Source organism: Phyllobates terribilis, unplaced genomic scaffold (assembly GCF_046119375.1).
Source record: "Phyllobates terribilis strain yellow unplaced genomic scaffold, ASM4611937v1 Scaffold_1__5_contigs__length_1240528914, whole genome shotgun sequence".
Taxonomy (NCBI): domain Eukaryota; kingdom Metazoa; phylum Chordata; class Amphibia; order Anura; family Dendrobatidae; genus Phyllobates; species Phyllobates terribilis.
In genome coordinates, this window is record NW_027362761.1 from 204,949,025 (window position 1) to 204,965,980 (window position 16,956).

Sequence of the window (16,956 nt, forward strand, 5' to 3'; positions counted from 1 at the left end):
AAACAGAGAGGCAAAATATAAAACAAAAAGAAAAAATGCTTTATTCTGTTCTGCAGCCATTATTACATTGTGCATCCAGTTCAACATGAAACATGTTCTTTTTTGTGGGGGTGATCCAAATTTCAATCAATTTTTTAAAAAAAAATAAAAACACAAGATATTTTTGTTGTTTTTTTAATCTACTTTAATAAAAGGTCATAAATTAAAAAATTGCTGTACAATTTCATCTCAGCAGATAATTACATAGTACCAACCCAGTTAAAGGCAAGCTGCTAGCAAGATTTCAACCACAAACTATTTATATGTGTGTGCAGCTCATTCAAAATCCAGCTATATGTTTACATGGCCAGTCCTTTCCTCTATACGGAAATATCAGCATTTGAGGCTGAAGAGTTATATGTAAATTTGAAGCCTCTGTCACTCCAGGTCTATTCCCTGGCCAGCGCCTACTCCTCTTCATGCTTGACTGACAGCCTCTATGCGGTGTAATTTCATGCAAAGAAGCAGTCATTCAAGCAAGGGCGGGGCCTAGAGCTGGAGTGACAGAGGCTTTAGATCTACAAATAGCTCTTCAGCCTCATTTGCATATAAAAAGAATATTTCTCATTAACAAAGGAATGGGCGGCTTAGGTTATTGTTAGACTAGTCTATGAAAAAGATTCATGCATGTATAAATAGTTCGGGGGTTAAAGTCCTGCTGCCATATTCCCTTTACAGTTAGAAAATTATTATGCGCAATCTAAGAAAAAAAATTGATCTTTATTTTCCTTCACACTTTGTATTATTTAATTAAACCCCTTTTTCATGGCTTGATTTAACCTTCATTCACATTTTATACAAACGACAGTCATGTAAATAATTACAGGATTACAGCATAGTTGGTAATTTTGGTAAAACACTGCACAGCAGTACTGTATAGATGTGATACAAAGGAATACACAATATAGCAATATTGCATGTAATCTTGAGATCACGAGTGATCAGGATCATATAAGTGGAGTGCAACTGTTAAAACATTAAGGCTACGTCGGCGCTGGGATTATTCGCATTTATTTTTCTGCATGACAATAGAGTGGAGGCTGAAAATGTATGAATAATGTCTCTTCAGCTGCTAAAATACACAATGCTTCATGTACACTGCTGTATGACACCTCCACATGGGCTCAGGGTTGTAAAGCATTATAGGGTAATACCGTATGTTTCGGCTATCATACAGGAGAGGCACACAGTTGTTTTCTGTTTGATTCATTTGTGCAATGCACTAACAGTTGTCATAACGTAATGTTCTCCAACTGAAACATTTCACCACAATGAAAGCACCATATAGCAGCACATCGCACTGATGTAAAAGAGCCCTAAATATATTAGTCTGACGGAGTTATCAATGTGAAATGAAGAGGCAAATTTGTTCAACAAATTGAATTTCGCCGCTACAAATTATAAAGCTAAATGTTAGAACCCGGCACATTCGACAGCGTTAGTGAGCGATTCTTGCAACGTCACTAATTTACTAAATGCTCTGCACAGCCAAAATATGCCCACAATTTCTACATGATACTGTCACTTTCCGCCTCCATGTGCAAATGGGCATAAACAGACACTACCTTTACCTAAATCTACACGGCAGCAATATTTGCAAATGCCAAGATTAAAAAGAGATTCCCATATTACACCTAGGATATGCCATAAATGTGTGATAAACACAAGTCCCCAGTTTTAGGATCTTGGACAGTGGGCTTGCTCGAGTCTTTCTTTTTCCCCCGTGAGTTGTGAAAACAGTCAGGTCCAGATATTTCTGAAAATTATAGCATATTCACAAGATATGCAATAAATGTAAAAAATGGGGTTACCCCTTTAAACTGAGTATACGAATCATGGTTATTTTAGTATCATTCTATGTTCTGCTGAAGGTAGGGGTTGTATGGTTTGTATAAACTAAAACTACCACCAGAAAACAGGTGATCGATTCTCTTTACTTTGATGGCCGAAACACCATGTGCAAGTTTATTGCTAATGTACCTGGGAAGACTCAATACAGTTCACATACAAAGGAACATGACAAGCAACCAATTACATTTGTGTTCTAACTCATTAGCCCATCTAACAGACGTTATCCCATCACTTAGCCCTGAGGTTACTGATAATATATTCAGAATTATCTGCAGGCCTGTCTGGTCTTTAATTAAAACACAACAGAAGCAATCACCAAAGGTCCATCAGCCACAGTTAAAGAAGGCAGACAATTCTCAGTCCGATGTCCGGCTATGTCCTCTTTATATCCATCTGAATGTGCTAAGATCCTTTACACTTTATACCCTTGCTGTGATTTATTATTCAGTCTGTGGTAAGGCTTTAATATGTATGAGAACAAGGTTACAAAGTCTTGGATTTAAAAAAATAAAAACCTATGTGCTAAATCAATCTTCAGTTCTCCAACATCACGTGCATTCTGGTCCATCTTAAGGCATCTCATGTTGGGGACCAATCCAAATGTGGTCAATTGTTTACTATGTGGGGCCAGTATGTTGTTATTTTAGTCTTGGATTGTCGTCTTCCTCTGCCTTTTGCTTCACTGCAAGTTCATTCAATTCAATTCCGCTTTTAACTTCTATTAAAAAGCAAAAAGTATCAGTAAAGTTTTGTAGTAATAACAGAGCACTTTTGATTATTCTGTCAGGGCAATCTGATTAGAAAACACATATGCAAGTCCTAACAACCCAAAAACTATAGTGTGAGGATGGAAATGTCATCATTTTCTCAACCTGGAGTAAGCAAAACTAAGGATATATCCTGCATCTCCCGCCTTTACTACTCCAACACCCTCCTCTGTGGCCTCCCACCTCACACACTCTCACTCCACCAATCTACCTTTAACTATGCTACGCAATCAATCCTCCTCTCCCTAATCCTCTGCCAATCCCTTCACTGGCTTCCAATTACCTAGTGAATCCAGTTTAAAGTCCTAACTATGACATACAAGGCTGCCCGCTATGAACCAAAGGAAATGGGTGGTGATCAAGGTCTGATCTCCGAAATTCACAAGACCTCCTTTTTCTTCTGCCCTTTTATTTCTCTCTTACAACAGTCTCTAAGATTTCTCCTGATTGGCCTCCTATCCTCTGGCAATCACAACCTCAGCACTTCAGACTGTATTCCATAAATTGAAGATTTCAGACATAACCTGAACACCCACCTTTTCAGGACAGACTACAACCTGTAATAATGAGGTGGCAGCGGTGTTACCACAATGGCTGCTCTAACCACCCCACCCCCTAAACTACTTTCTTCATGACCACTGGCTTGTAAGCACATGTGGGCAGGGATGTTTCTCTCTCTGTACCAGTTTATCAATTAGGTCATTTATTATACTTGTATATTTGTACACCCTCTTCACATGTACAGCTCAATAGAAGTAGTAGTAATAATAATATTTAACAGGCTGGGGATCAGAAAGGCTTGATGAGAAATGCACTACCTGCGGCATCTAAAAGTGTATGTGCAAGTATACAATATATACCACATTGTATCATTTTAATATTTTAAACATAAAATTATTAAATTATTCATTAATTGTTGCTATTCGGCTCTGCTCCGCAAGTTGCCAGTGTGACTGGATGTATATGCTCTGCTAGTGATAGAAGTGTATGTAACAATTTCAGTCATCAGTAGCCCAGTCCAGTAGACAACAGGATACACACCTACCTCTCTGATCATTAGCCCTCAGCTCCACTTGTTTGTCGGTCTCAGATTCGGCCTCATTTGCATCATCTCCATTATAATCATTCAGTTTTTCTTCGTCCTGCTGGCTTTGTCTTGCAGCTTAAAAAGAAAAGAAAATCAGTTAACACTTTCTAGACGTAACATTTTTTTTAGTTAGAAATGAGTCGAAGGATGGTTTATACTAATTTCTGGATCTCACACCAGCTCATAACCAACCATAACGTAATATTTGTGTGGACTTAACACATCTTGAAGCTGTGGGTGTGTACACTTGCAGAGTAAGATGGCTGGTAAACTCTAAGGGCCCGACTGGTCAAGACAGGTGTCGTTCGCGCCGGTCTTGATGAGGGAACGTGCTGGAGTTGGATACTCCCAATTCCTAAAGAGACATAAGCCTCTGAATGAATCAGGACCATTGTGGCAGAGCTGGGAGAAATTGGCATAAGGATGCAAATAGTCAGAAAATTTACGCACAACTCTGAGTTGCGCCTATATTTTGGTTCTTTTCAAAGCTTTTAATTTTGGGGTGAAATCTTTGAATCAGGCCTTAATTTGGCAGTGAATCAACAAGAAATGTAACCATATGTTCACTTTCAAACTCCAATTTACAGTTTATCTATAGTAGCTGACTTATGGGGTCCATTTTGTTGACCGATATATGGGATGGATGCACTATGGTATTAACCTTTATCATCTTCAGGCAGACCATCCAGGTTTATTAGGTTTTCCCTCTCGACCTCTTCATTTTCAGGTTCTTTATTAGGATCTTCAACATCTTCTACTTTGGGCTCATCGTCCTCCTCATCATTTGGAAGGTTAGGATTTACATCACTGCCGACCTCCTCCTCTTTCTCGTCCTTGTCCTCTTCTAATTTGGGCTGTTGTGGAAAAGGACTTGTTTTTTTTTCATCCACAGCATTAACTTTCTTACTTTGTTCTGAAAATAAGGAATAAAGTATGAATAAAGTATGATCATGAAATCCTGAATAACAAAAATAAAAAAATTCAAGTTGGGTTTAATGGCAAAAAATCTGTAATTCAGACATTGTTTTTTGAGGGGTTGTTTTAATAACATTCATTGTGTAATAAAAATGTCCAGAAATCCGATTCTCCAGTAAAATACGATTACGAGGATACAAAACGTGCATATATATATACATACATATATACATACATACATACACACACACACACACACACACACACACACACACACACACACACACGCATACATATACACAAACCAGAGAAACCTGACCAGCACCTCCTAGTGTGAACTGGTGTCAGCTGCTGTAACTATAAAGTATATCAAAAGAATGCAGCAGCACTCCATATGGCCAAGATATGTCTTAACAATTAAAATAATGAAAATATTAGATCTAAACTGTTTTGCTTAGCAACAAGTACTTACAAAACACTGAAGGTTTTTAGCGCATAAATTGGCCAATTCATGTGTGCCCATCAACCACGGCAAGCTAACCTCCCCCTGATATATAGATATATATATTGGACATGACCTCACCTCATTCACGTCACTGACAGCGTGGGAAAATTCTCACGCTGAAGCGCTGAGTGCAGGAGAATTTTCCCACGCTGTCAGTGACGTGCATGAGGTGAGCCGAGTTCATTGGACATGAACTCGGCTCATCTGGATGCCGTCACAGCCTGACACTGAGGAGCGCAAGCAAGCCTGCGCTTCTCAGTGTCTGCGGGATGACAGGCTGGATGGCAGCGTTCTGCTGCGGTCCAGCCTGTCATCTCGATGTAGCAGAGCTGAAGCTGTCGTGGGAACCATGGAAAGGTAAGGATGAGGTTGGTTTATTATTTTTCTTTTATTGCAGGAGATCGTTGGCTTCAGCTGGAATGGGCGTGATGGTAAGTATAGTTTAATTTAGAACAATAAAGAATTGTGTGTTTATTTCAATTAAAGGACTTTTTTTCTTGGTGTTGTGTTTTTTTTAAATACTTTACTAGAAATTCATGGTGGTCATGTCTAATATTGGCGTGACCCCATGAATTTCGGGCTTAGGGCCAGCTGATAATGCCAAGCTGGCCTTAACCCCTTTATTACCCAGTGAGCCACCGCACCAGGGCCCTGGATGAGTTGGGTACAGCGCCAGAAGATGGCGCTTCTATGAACGCGCCATTTTCCGGGGTGGCAGCGGACTGCAATTTGCAGCGGGTGGGGCCCAGAAAGCTTGGGCCTCCCTGCGCTGCGGATTCCAGCCCCCAGCTGCCTAGTTGTACCTGGCTGGACACAAAAATAGGGCGAAGCCCCACGTATTTTTTTTTTTAAATTATTTCATGAAATTCATGAAATAATTAAGAAAAAAAGGCCTTCCCTATATTGTTGTGTCCGGCCAGGTACAAATAGGCAGCTGGTGGTTGGGCGCAGCCCGTTCCTGCCTGCTGTACCTGGCTGGACACAAATATAGGGCGAAGCCCCACATCAATTTTTTTTTAATTATTTCATGAATTTCCTGAAATAATTAAAAAAAAAATTGACTTGGGGCTTCGCACTATATTTGTGTCCAGCCAGGTACAGCAGGCAGGAACGGGCTGCCCCCAACCACCAGCTGCCTATTTGTACCTGGCCAGAGACAACAATATAGGGAAGGCCTTTTTTTCTTTATTATTTCATGAAATAATTAAAAAAAAAAAATACGTGGGGCTTCTCCCTATTTGTGTGTCCAGCCAGGTACAACTAGGCAGCTGGGGGATGGAATCTGCAGCGCAGGGAGGCCCAAGCTTTCTGCCGCCCCCCCCCCCGGTGCAAATTGCAGTCCGCAGCCACCCCGGAAAATGGCGCGTTCATAGAAGCTGGATGCTGTACCTGGCTGGCATACAAAAATATGGCAAAGCCCACGTCAAAATTTTTGGGAAAAATTAATTAAAAAATAAATAATAATTTAGGGACTGCATCTTTATTAACTCCTCAAATGTCATTTAGTGTTAAAATAAAGGATTTATTTAAAAAAAAATTGGCGTGGGATCCCCCATAATTTTAGGCTCTAGCGGAGGTTAAGCAGATGGCTGGGGCAGATGTTTGAAGCCTGGGAAGTGGGTAATACCCACGGAGCTTCCCAGACTACTAATATGAGCCCCCAGCTGAATACCTAGCCTTTACTAGCTATTAAAATGGGGGACCCCCCCAAAAAAATGAAGTGGGGTACCCCCTATTTAATAGCTAGCAAAGGCTAGGCAGACAGCTGGGGGCTGATATTAATAGCCCAGAAAGGGTGCCATGAATATTGGCCCCCTGCCAGGCTAGAAACACCAGCCGTCAGCTGCCCCAGAAATGGCGCATCCATAGGATGCGCCAACTCTGGCACTTAGCCTCGCTCTTCCACGCTGCCCTGGTGCGGTGGCAGGGGGTAATAGGGTTGGGGTTCATGTCAGCGCCAGCTGCTATGAAGCCCAGGTTAGTAATGATGGGCGTCTATAAGACACCCCCATTACTAACCTACAAAGTGTTAAAAAGAAAAAACACACACTACACCCAGAAAAAAATAATTTATTTGAAATAAAACACACAATTTTATTTAATTCTTAGTTTACTAAAAAAAAAAATAGTTACCTGTCCACGTTCCTGAGCTGATCTCCCATGCACAGCTGTCACATCTGGAGATGGTGACAGCTGTGCATGGCTGCTGTAAGCTCACACTGCCGGGAACACGTCCGCACCCGGCAGCGGGAGCCACTGACTGAGGTCACCGGAGTGCATTCAGGCAGCGCAGCTCCGGAGACCTCCTTTACGGCACTGCTGTACCGTGGGAATTTCTCACGATACAGCAGGGCCGTAAAGGAGCTAACCGGAGCAGCGCTGCCTGAACTCCGGCGAACCCTTACGGCCCCATCATTCTAGCGGCGGCAGCGGTTCAGAGCGGTCACATTCTATGTGACTGCTCTGAACTGGAGATCATCGTGGGACACTCGTGGACTACTACGGAGGGGTAAGGATAAGGTTGTGGTTTATTATTTTATATTTTATTACAGGAGATCGATGGCTTCGGGGAATTAGGTGTCTAGGTGAGTATAGGTGTAGTTTTTTATTTTTTACTTTATTTTAGGTGGCGATCGGCGGGGACAGGTAATGTATGAACTAATTTATTGTAGGTAACCACTGGCCACCAATGACATGTATTTAAAATTTATTGGGGACACAGTAGGGCAATTTATATAGCAGGATCAGGCTGATGGGAACTACTGCTCCCATCGAGCTGATCCTGCTGGCACGAGTGGACCGGGGACAGACATAGGCCGATGGGAGTAGTAGTGTCACATCGGCCTATGTCTGCCTGCACGCACACACCCGCACACATCGCACAGACACCGCACACACTCGCAGACATCGCACAGACACCGCACACACTCGCAGACACTCGCAGACACACGCACAGACACCCACACACACCAATCATGACGGGCTGATCGTCTGGGAGGTGACGCTGTGCGGCCAGCCAATCACTGTAATGCCCACAAACAACATGGCTGCGGCATTACAGTGACTGGCTGGCAATCCCTGCATGTTCATTGGCTCTGTAAAGAGCACCAAACATGCAGGGCGGAGACCCGAGCTCCCGCCCGAGTAACCCGGAAATGCTCGGTGCTCGCCGAACATCCCGAGTAGCGTGATGCTCGGGCGAGTACCGAGCAGTGTCGAGCATGTTCGCTTAACACTAGTGGTGAGGAAGGCAAGCGCCTCTTCCCTCCCTTTGTCCCTGCCACTGTGCACAAGGCTATTGAGAGTGGCTCTGTAGCCCTAATCTTTGTGCTGTATCACTAGGTTAATGGGCACTATAGAGCTCCACAGCACTGTCTGACAACTATTTCCCTTGTTTTTCCCCTATTGTCTCATATTAACATCAATTTATTTTAATCATTGCCATTTGGGTCTTGGTATCTTTGTGCCCGTGCTGCTATTTTATATCTCCACCCTCTTACACATACCATTCACTATTTTTGTATTTGTAGAGTCTATGTGTATATTTTGTACTAATAAAGTAGTTATACCTTTGTACAAACCTTTAAGACTTATTCTTTGTTTTTGTTTTTTTTTAATTTATTGAATGTACATGTCTCCGCTTAATCGTAAAGTGCTGCGGATTATGTTGGCACTATATAAATAAAAATTATTATTATTATTATTATTACTGCCGGATAAAAGGTGTATCACACGAGGGTCTTGCCACAGACACTTACACATGAACGGTGCTATGTGGGCCAAGCTGCAAAAAGGCAAATGTCCTGCGTCTCCAACAGTAGAAACAGTACCCATCCTCTCTTCACGCTGACTCGCCGCCGCCGCCTCCTCCTCCTCCTCTGCAGGCCATCCAGGCTGGACAGACATAAAACTTGGGTTAGGTGTCACCTCTGTAGCATTACGAGTCCCCTCGGTAGCACAGAAAAACAAGTCCTCTCCCTCCTCATCACCAATTGTTGCCTCAGAAGATTGGCTAGGCTGGGTAGTATCACACATTGGGAAATCTGGCTCCATACCAACATGCTGAGCACTCAAAGCTTCCTCTTTGAGATTATGCAGTGATTGTTTCAAGAGACACAGCAGCGGGATGGTTACGCTGATAATAGCCTGATCATCGCTCACAAGATTGGTGCAGTACTCCAAGTTCTCAAGAACCTCAAATGTCAGCGATCCACACCCACTCGACTGTTGTTACGCTGTGGTGGCTGACTCTCAGTCTGACATGCTGAAGCTGGTATTCAGCTACTGCCCTCTGCTGTTCACTAATCCTCGCCAACATATGGTAGGTGGAGTTCCACCGCGTGGGCAGGTCGCAAATGAGTCGGTGACTTGGCAAATTCAAGTGCTTTTGCAGCGCTGTAAAAGCAGTAGAGGAATGGTGGAAATGGGCGCTAATACGGCGCACCTTCTCAAGTAGGTATGGCAAGTCACAGAATGTTTTCAGAAACTTCTAAACAACTAGGTTCAGCACGTGAGCCATGCATGGCACGTGTACCAGCTTGCCGATCTTTAAAGCCGTCACCAGGTTACGCCCATTATCGCAGACGACCAGACCGGGTTGGAGGTGCAGCGGGAAGAGCCACTGATTGGTCTGTTTTAAAGCTTGCCACAGCTCTGTTGCAGTGTGTGCTTTCTGACCTAAACAGATCACCTTCAGCAGAGCGTCTTGCCACTTTGCCAACGCGCTGCTGCACAGGTCCCAGCTTGGCAGTGATGGGGAAGGTAATTCAGCAGAGGATGAGGAGCAGAAGGGGAGAGAGGAAGTGGAATATGAAGATGTGGAAACCCTGACAGAAGTTGGGCCCTCTCTCCTTAGCGTGGGTGGGATATTTGATGTTCCAGTTTGCGCCTTTGTCCCACCCTCCACCAGGTTCCCCCAGTGTGCCATGACAGAAATGTATCATCCCTGTACACAACAATTTGTCCAGGTGTCTGTTAGGTGGACCTTCCGGGTTACGGCTTTGGTGAGAGCATAGTTCAGATTGTTTAACACGTGCTTGTGTAACGCAGGGACGGCAAACCGGGCAAAATAGTGGCGGGGCTGGGAACACTGGGGCAGCCACAGCCAAGAGATCACGGAAGACTGTGCTCCCACAAGCCTAAACGGCAAAATCTCCACAGCTAGCAATTTGGCAATGTGTGAGTTTAGTATTTGGGCCTGTGGGTGCGTGGCTGGGTATTTACGCTTTCTTTCCAAGCTCTCAGGCACGGACAATTGGACGCTATGCTGGCACAAGGAAGTGGATGTGGTTGATATTTGTTGTGTGTGAGCAACCGCAGCTTGTGGGCAGGAGGTATGAGCGCCTGCTTCTTGAACAGCAGATTCTGAAGGACATAGCCCAGGCGACCTGACATGAGTCTCCACCGAAGCCAAAAGCACTACAGATACTGGCTGGTGAGGAGCTCATGCAGCCTTCATCTATCCCTCATCCCCTCAAGATGGCTGGACCATCATTGTAAATAAGCTCCTGTCCTTTGTGTCACCCCCACCTCATTGTAGATCGTAAGCTTTTACGAGCAGGGTCGTCATTATTTTTGCTTTAATTATTGTATGATCTTTAGTTATGTTACTTATGACTGTTGAATATGAACCGCTGAATTGTAAAGCGCTGCGGAATAGGTTGGAGCTTTATAAATAGAGTATTATTATTGGTTTGACCCTCAGACGCAGATTTGGTACCCTGATTTTCCGCTCACTTACTAGGGTGCTTGGCTGCCATGTGGTTTCTCATACTGGTGGTGCTCAGGTTGCCTTTGCCCTGGCCTCTGCTCAACTTGGTAAGGCAGATGCTACAGAGAACAATGTTTTTCTCTGAAGGACTTTCAGAAAAAAAATTCCACACAGCAGCTGAACGCTCCCTAGCCCTAATTTGGTGTACAGCGGGGGTGCTCTTGGGACCAGTTGACCCAGTTCACACTCTGGGCAAACCATGACCCCTTGGTGCCTGTTTGGTGCTACATATCCATCTTCCTCTGTGTGGCTGTCATGGCTATGCGTGCCTACAGTCCAGGTCGGATCAGTGGACTCATCATCGACCACCTCGTCTTCTATCTCATCCTCCTTCCCAGTTGACATTGTAGGCTGACCTGATGGCAACTGTGTCTCATCATCATCAGCCTCCACCTCTGGAGACAGTAAATGACATTCCACCAAGTGGCTTTCTTCTGGCCGTAGGTCCTCAAATGCTTGAGCATCAATGCACGCCACCTCCTCTTGTCCCTCTTCAATGCTGCACGGTGATAGGCCAGAGCCAACCAAAGGATACGTACCAAACAGATCCTCGGAGTGGCCAAGCTTGGGGTCATATGTCTCCTGTGACTGATAATGGCGGGAGGAAGGAGAACAAGCTTCAGGATTGGAAGGGCCAGCATTCTGTGTATCCACAGTAGACTGTGTGGTCATGGAAGATTTGTTGCTACTTTACAAATGAGTAGAGGCCTTGTCTGCTATCCAAGGCAGAATCTGCTCTCTCTCTTCTGGCTTCCACACACTTTTACGTTCCAGACCGAGAACTTTTTCCAGGAACATAGTGGATGCATCAAGCTTCTTCTGACCTGACACAGACTGAGTGCCTTATCGCACACCACTGACAACACCACATCCACGTCCCTTAACAACAGGCTTTTTTGGTATTTTGGGTTTTGTTGACAGATTTTCAGATGTTGATGGCACAAGCCAAGCTACCTGTCACAGGCACAGCCAAAATACTGGGTCAACCATGACACAGCCCATAGGGCTAATTTTTAAAAATCCTATGCACACTGTGCAGTGGACAAATCAGGACAGTATTCCTACTCCAGCCTAACTACTCTTTGTGATTGGAGGCCCTTGGGATGGTGGCTTCCTGCGTCAACCATGACTCCGCCCATAGGGCTAATTTTCACAAACCCTATGCACATTGTGCAGTGGACAAATCTGGAATGTACTGATGGCCCTCTGAAAACTTGAATTGAGGGCCACAACTACTACAGTACTCCATCGTAGATAATGTTTGTCAAGGGAGGCCCTTGTCATGGAATCTTCCTGCACCTATGACACAGCCCCCAGCCCCAGGAGTAATTTTTGGAAATACGATGAACATTCTGCACTGGACCAAGTAGTACAGTATCAAGAAGTTTTCTCTTGCTATATAATCTGGGAAATATTGACAATCAAAATCTCTAAGCCATTTGGAGAAGCTTCACCAATCCATCCTGGAGGGGGGGCACCATATATCCTTTGTCCATTGAGTTGCACAAGTGATATATTTGAGCTCGTCATCCAGTTGACTATTGCAGGTTTATTTTTCTGGTTCACAGAGTTCAGCCATACCTGAGGATCGCAGACCGCACTCACTGCTACCTTCTAGTACTCCATGTCTCTTGGCCATTTTCTCTGTTGTCTCTGCCCTTAAATGAGTTAAATAATATTGAGGGCCCTACAATATGAATAAGTTAGGGCACTCTCAAATGTACACAAGAGGCACCTCCAAAATTTCTAGAGGAGGGCACTTCAAAATGTATGTTACAGGGCCACACGAGGGCTCTCACAAAACTCAGCTTTCCTGCCTCCTGCAAGGCCTCTGAACATTTGAATTTAGGGCCGCAGTATCACATGGTGGTGGAGAAGGAGGAGGGTCAAGCCCAACGCTACAATGGGCACATTGTAAAATGCTATGGAATATGTATTCCACTAGCTGAGTCTCAATGATGGAGGGACCGCCAAAATGTTAAAGTAACAGCTGTCCCTCCAAAACGCATGTTACAGAGCCACCTGAGGCCTCTCAGGTCAAAGATCAACATACCTACTAGTACGTTCTAGCTGTGCTTGTAAAGTGCTGGGGAATAGCGAACTAAAAATGATGTATGACAGAGGGACCTACAAAATGTATAAGTCAGGGCCCTCCCAATTGTAAAAGGCGATTGTAAAAAAAGCCACAACAGTATGTGTGAACAAACGCTAAAAGGGATATTTTTTAGTTTCTCTGGTTTATTTTGCCTTATATACAAGTGATTGTGCAGGAAAAACTGTTTCTTAACCTTTTTAGCCTGTTAAATGCAATTTAGGTTAGGTTTGGTAGTTGTGTGTCTGTAAAAGTGGCGCAATACAGCGCCAAAATTATTCCCAGAAACCATATGTGAGTCAGAAATGCATGCAGGCATATTCTTCAGGCTCTTCCCATTCTGTTTCATCACTTTCCCATCCATTTCAGCCTTTTCCTCGGGCCCCCAGACCCTTTTGTAGGGTCCAGCAGAAAATTGCTCGCATTTCCCATTGACTTACAATGTACTCGCTATTTGGAATGAATACGTGATTATTACAAAGTACTCGTTACGAGTATAGTGATTACGAATATTATGGTACTCGCTCATCACTAGTTAAAAGCAAAAACTATTTGAACTTTTTTTTTGTCCCTTAGGGAACCTGAACTTGCGATTGTTTAAATGGTTAACAACTAGATCTTCTCTTTTAGAGACAGATGATGGATATTTAATATACCCAAAATATGCCATGTTGGTGTGCATGTACGTGATACTATGTTAAGGGATTAAACTGTATTTATCACTAAAAAATGAGAGAGGAGCTGATTAAAACATTTATATTGACTTTTTAAAATTTAAGGTGCCCAATATACAAGGTTCCCCTGCAACAAAGTGGGGTTTACATAGTTTCTTCTCTGGGAAAGGAGAGCTATGCAGTCATTGCAGCGGCAGGAAAGGAGTAAAGCTGCAGTGTGCAAGCAACATTTGTCACATACAAATCTCTGGATCTAACCCAGGTATCAGGTATCGGGGCATCATTCCCCTCATACCTGGGCTAGATCCAGAGCGGTTTATGTTATGATTAGTGTTGAGCATTCCGATACTGAAATATCGGGTATCGGCCGATATTCGCAGTATCGGAATTCCGATACTTTTACAATATCGTATACCGGAATCGGAAGTTCCCATAATGCAATGAGCCAGTTTCATTTTATTCAGCCAATGAGGATCCTAAGAAGTGTGGGCACATCCTGTTAAGCATGTAGGCATCTTAACGAATGGCATGGCTGTGATTGGCTGCTGAAATGATGTCATGATGCACTATAAAAGCCGCCGCCGCCATTTTGAGCTCACTCTGCTGTGAATTCAGTTAGGGATAGGATACTGTTGTTCTGAGGGACAGTTTTAGCTACCTATTTGGTCTATTCTGCTTTACCCAAGCTACTTTATAAATCGCTGTGCCTTGCAGCGCTAGTGCACAGTTCTCTGTGCTGTTCACCGCTGTCTGCAAGGTCTCTGTGTGTGAGTGCAGCTCACGCTGTAGTGTGTGCTTCAGCCACGTCTGGTTGTAGTGCGCTCAGCGTGCGTCACTGCCTCAAACATTGTCCTTTTTTGCTAATTGAACATTTTTCCTGATTTCTCCTATTAGTGTGGTGGTTCCATCCGTATTCAGCTAAATTGGTTCCAAACACACTATATAGGAGTAGATAGAGAATTTTTTTTTTGTCTTGCAGCGCTAGTGCACAGTGCTCTGCATCTGCACTGTTCACGACTGTCTGCAAGGTCTGTGTGTGTGTGAGTGCAGCTCACGCTGTAGTGTGTGCTTCAGCCACGTCTGGTTGTAGTGCACTCAGCGTGCGTCACTGCCTCATACATTGTCCTTTTTCGCTAATTGAACATTTTTCCTGATTTCTCCTATTAGTGTGGTGGTTCCATCCGTATTCAGCTACATTGGTTCCAAACACACTATATAGGAGTAGATAGAGGAGCCTTTCTGCAGCATTGTGCCCTGCAGCCCCAGCCAGATTAGTATTAGCCTATTTTTTGTAGCCTCATCTATTGCATTGTAGGTTACCTTCCTACATTGTAATAGCTACAAAAAGTTTGTGATACTATCGGTATTACATCTTTGGGCACATCCAGTGTCTTTTTGTGACAAAAAAAACCTAAATAAAGTTCACCAAACACTCCACTTTACAGTTGTGTAGGCCACATTAGCTCATATTAAAGTCTAGTCCACACTTTATAAAATTAGTGTTTCTTATACCTGTTAGCAGCTGTTCAGGAATAAGCACACTAAGCCCTTAGTACTTTTCTGCCTATCTTTATCAGTCTACCAAGATGAAGAAGGCAGGGAGTAAGGCATGTGGTCGTGAGGATTCTGTGCCTGCAGGGAGAGGACGTGGGGATTCTGTGCCTGCTGCGGGCACCAGTGACTCAGCATCCCCCAGTTTTACCAGGGAACAGTCCTTTATGCGCAGCTTTGTAGGAGCTAGCCGTACCCCACTGCTGCGGGAGGACCAAATTGAAGCCGTTGTCGAATGGATGGCAGCTAACGCATCGACTTCAATTAGTTCCAGATCCTCTCAGGTCCTGAGCACTGAAGATGGGTATCTGTCTCTTCACCACCTGCCAAATTGCCCAGGCAGTCAGAGAGCCCTGGACAGGAGCCATCTCTACTTCTGTTCTCTGAATCTTTTGGCTTGGAAAGAGGGGGCCAGCCAAGCAGAATTCGAGAATTTGAAGAAGAGGTAGTATGCAGTGATGCGCAACCGTTTTGTCTCTCTGAATCTGAAGAGGCGGGTGGGCCAGTGCCTATGGTCAGCAGCACACCTCAGCATGCATCTGATGATGAGACTCAGGTGCCACTTTCTGGTGCGTACTGTGCTGTCGAGACTACCCAGGAGAAGAAGTTGTTTGAAGAGGGTGGTGTAGATGATGAGGTCCTTGACCCATCATGACGTGAGGGACAGGAAGGTGGTGGGAGCAGCTCTGAGGAATAGATTCCCCGAACGGCCCAAAAAGGAGGGAGAGGGAGGGGGCAGACTTGGTTGCCTGTAGCCTCCACTTCGGCACCCATTAGGTGCATGGCTCTTCCAAAATCCAAAGCGGGCGCTCCCAAGACTTGCAGTGCCTGGTCCTTTTTTGACACAGTTGCAGATGACATTTGCTTTGTCAAATGCAAGCTGTGTAATCAGAAGGTGAAAAGAGGGAAAAGTGTCAGCAACCTCAATACCACAAATATGTGGAAACCTGTGCGGACCAAGCACGTGGTGGAGTTACAAAAACACACTGAAGACCTAGGCCAACCTACAGCGCCACCTACCACCTCTTCAGCTCGTGTTGTAGCCTCTTCCTCCAGCTCACACACAGCTGGTTCGGCTTCCTCACAGGATCGCCATGGAAGAATCTCTGGCACTGTTGTACAGAGACACAGTGTAATTCCACCCACAGCACCACTTTCCCTGTCATCCTCACACTCCCAGGCCAGTCTACAGCCATCGTTAGCACAGGCATGGGAGAAAAGGCGCCCATACTCGGCAAACCACCCCCGAGCACAGGCTCGGAATGCTGGCATTGCTAAACTACTGGCCCTTGAAATGCTATCATTCAGGCTGGTGGAGACTGACACCTTTCGTAACTTTATGGCATTGGCAGGCCCACAAGACAACGTGCCCAGCCACTTTTATTTCAGCAGGCAAGCCGTCCCTGCCCTGCAACAGCATGTGGAGGGAAAAATTAAACATGCACTACAAAACGCCGTCAGTAGCAAGGTCCACCTAACCACCGATGCGTGGACCAGTAAGCATGGACAGGGACGATACCTTTCCCTCACTGCCCATTGGGTAAATGTTGTGGAGCCGGGTACAGATCTTGAGAGTGGCGCTGTACGTGTTCTGCCAACTCCAAGGATTGCAGGAATCCAGTCTGTACACATTGACTCCTCCTCATACTCCAGTTCCTCTGAATCAGCGCTGCAGGAGCCGTCACGGTCTACCTCCACATCGACC

General features: G+C 44.6%; 1 protein-coding gene across 3 annotated transcripts in view; it reads right to left on the reverse strand.

Annotated features, from left to right (window-relative positions):
* Nucleotides 1-2,118: 2,118 nt before the first annotated feature.
* Nucleotides 2,119-16,956, reverse strand: part of GOLM1 (golgi membrane protein 1) — a 104,353-nt gene continuing 89,515 nt past the window's right edge. For 2 of the 3 annotated variants that reach the window (XM_073670946.1, XM_073670945.1), the window contains 3 exons: nucleotides 4,406-4,657; nucleotides 3,703-3,819; nucleotides 2,119-2,608 (listed from right to left, as the gene is read on the reverse strand). In XM_073670946.1, coding sequence (XP_073527047.1) covers nucleotides 2,529-2,608; nucleotides 3,703-3,819; nucleotides 4,406-4,657 — 449 coding nt within the window. In that variant the 3' untranslated portion in view covers nucleotides 2,119-2,528. Of the gene's footprint in view, nucleotides 2,609-3,698; nucleotides 3,820-4,405; nucleotides 4,658-16,956 lie in introns of all 3 variants that reach the window. The other variant, XM_073670947.1, reaches the window with a different exon arrangement.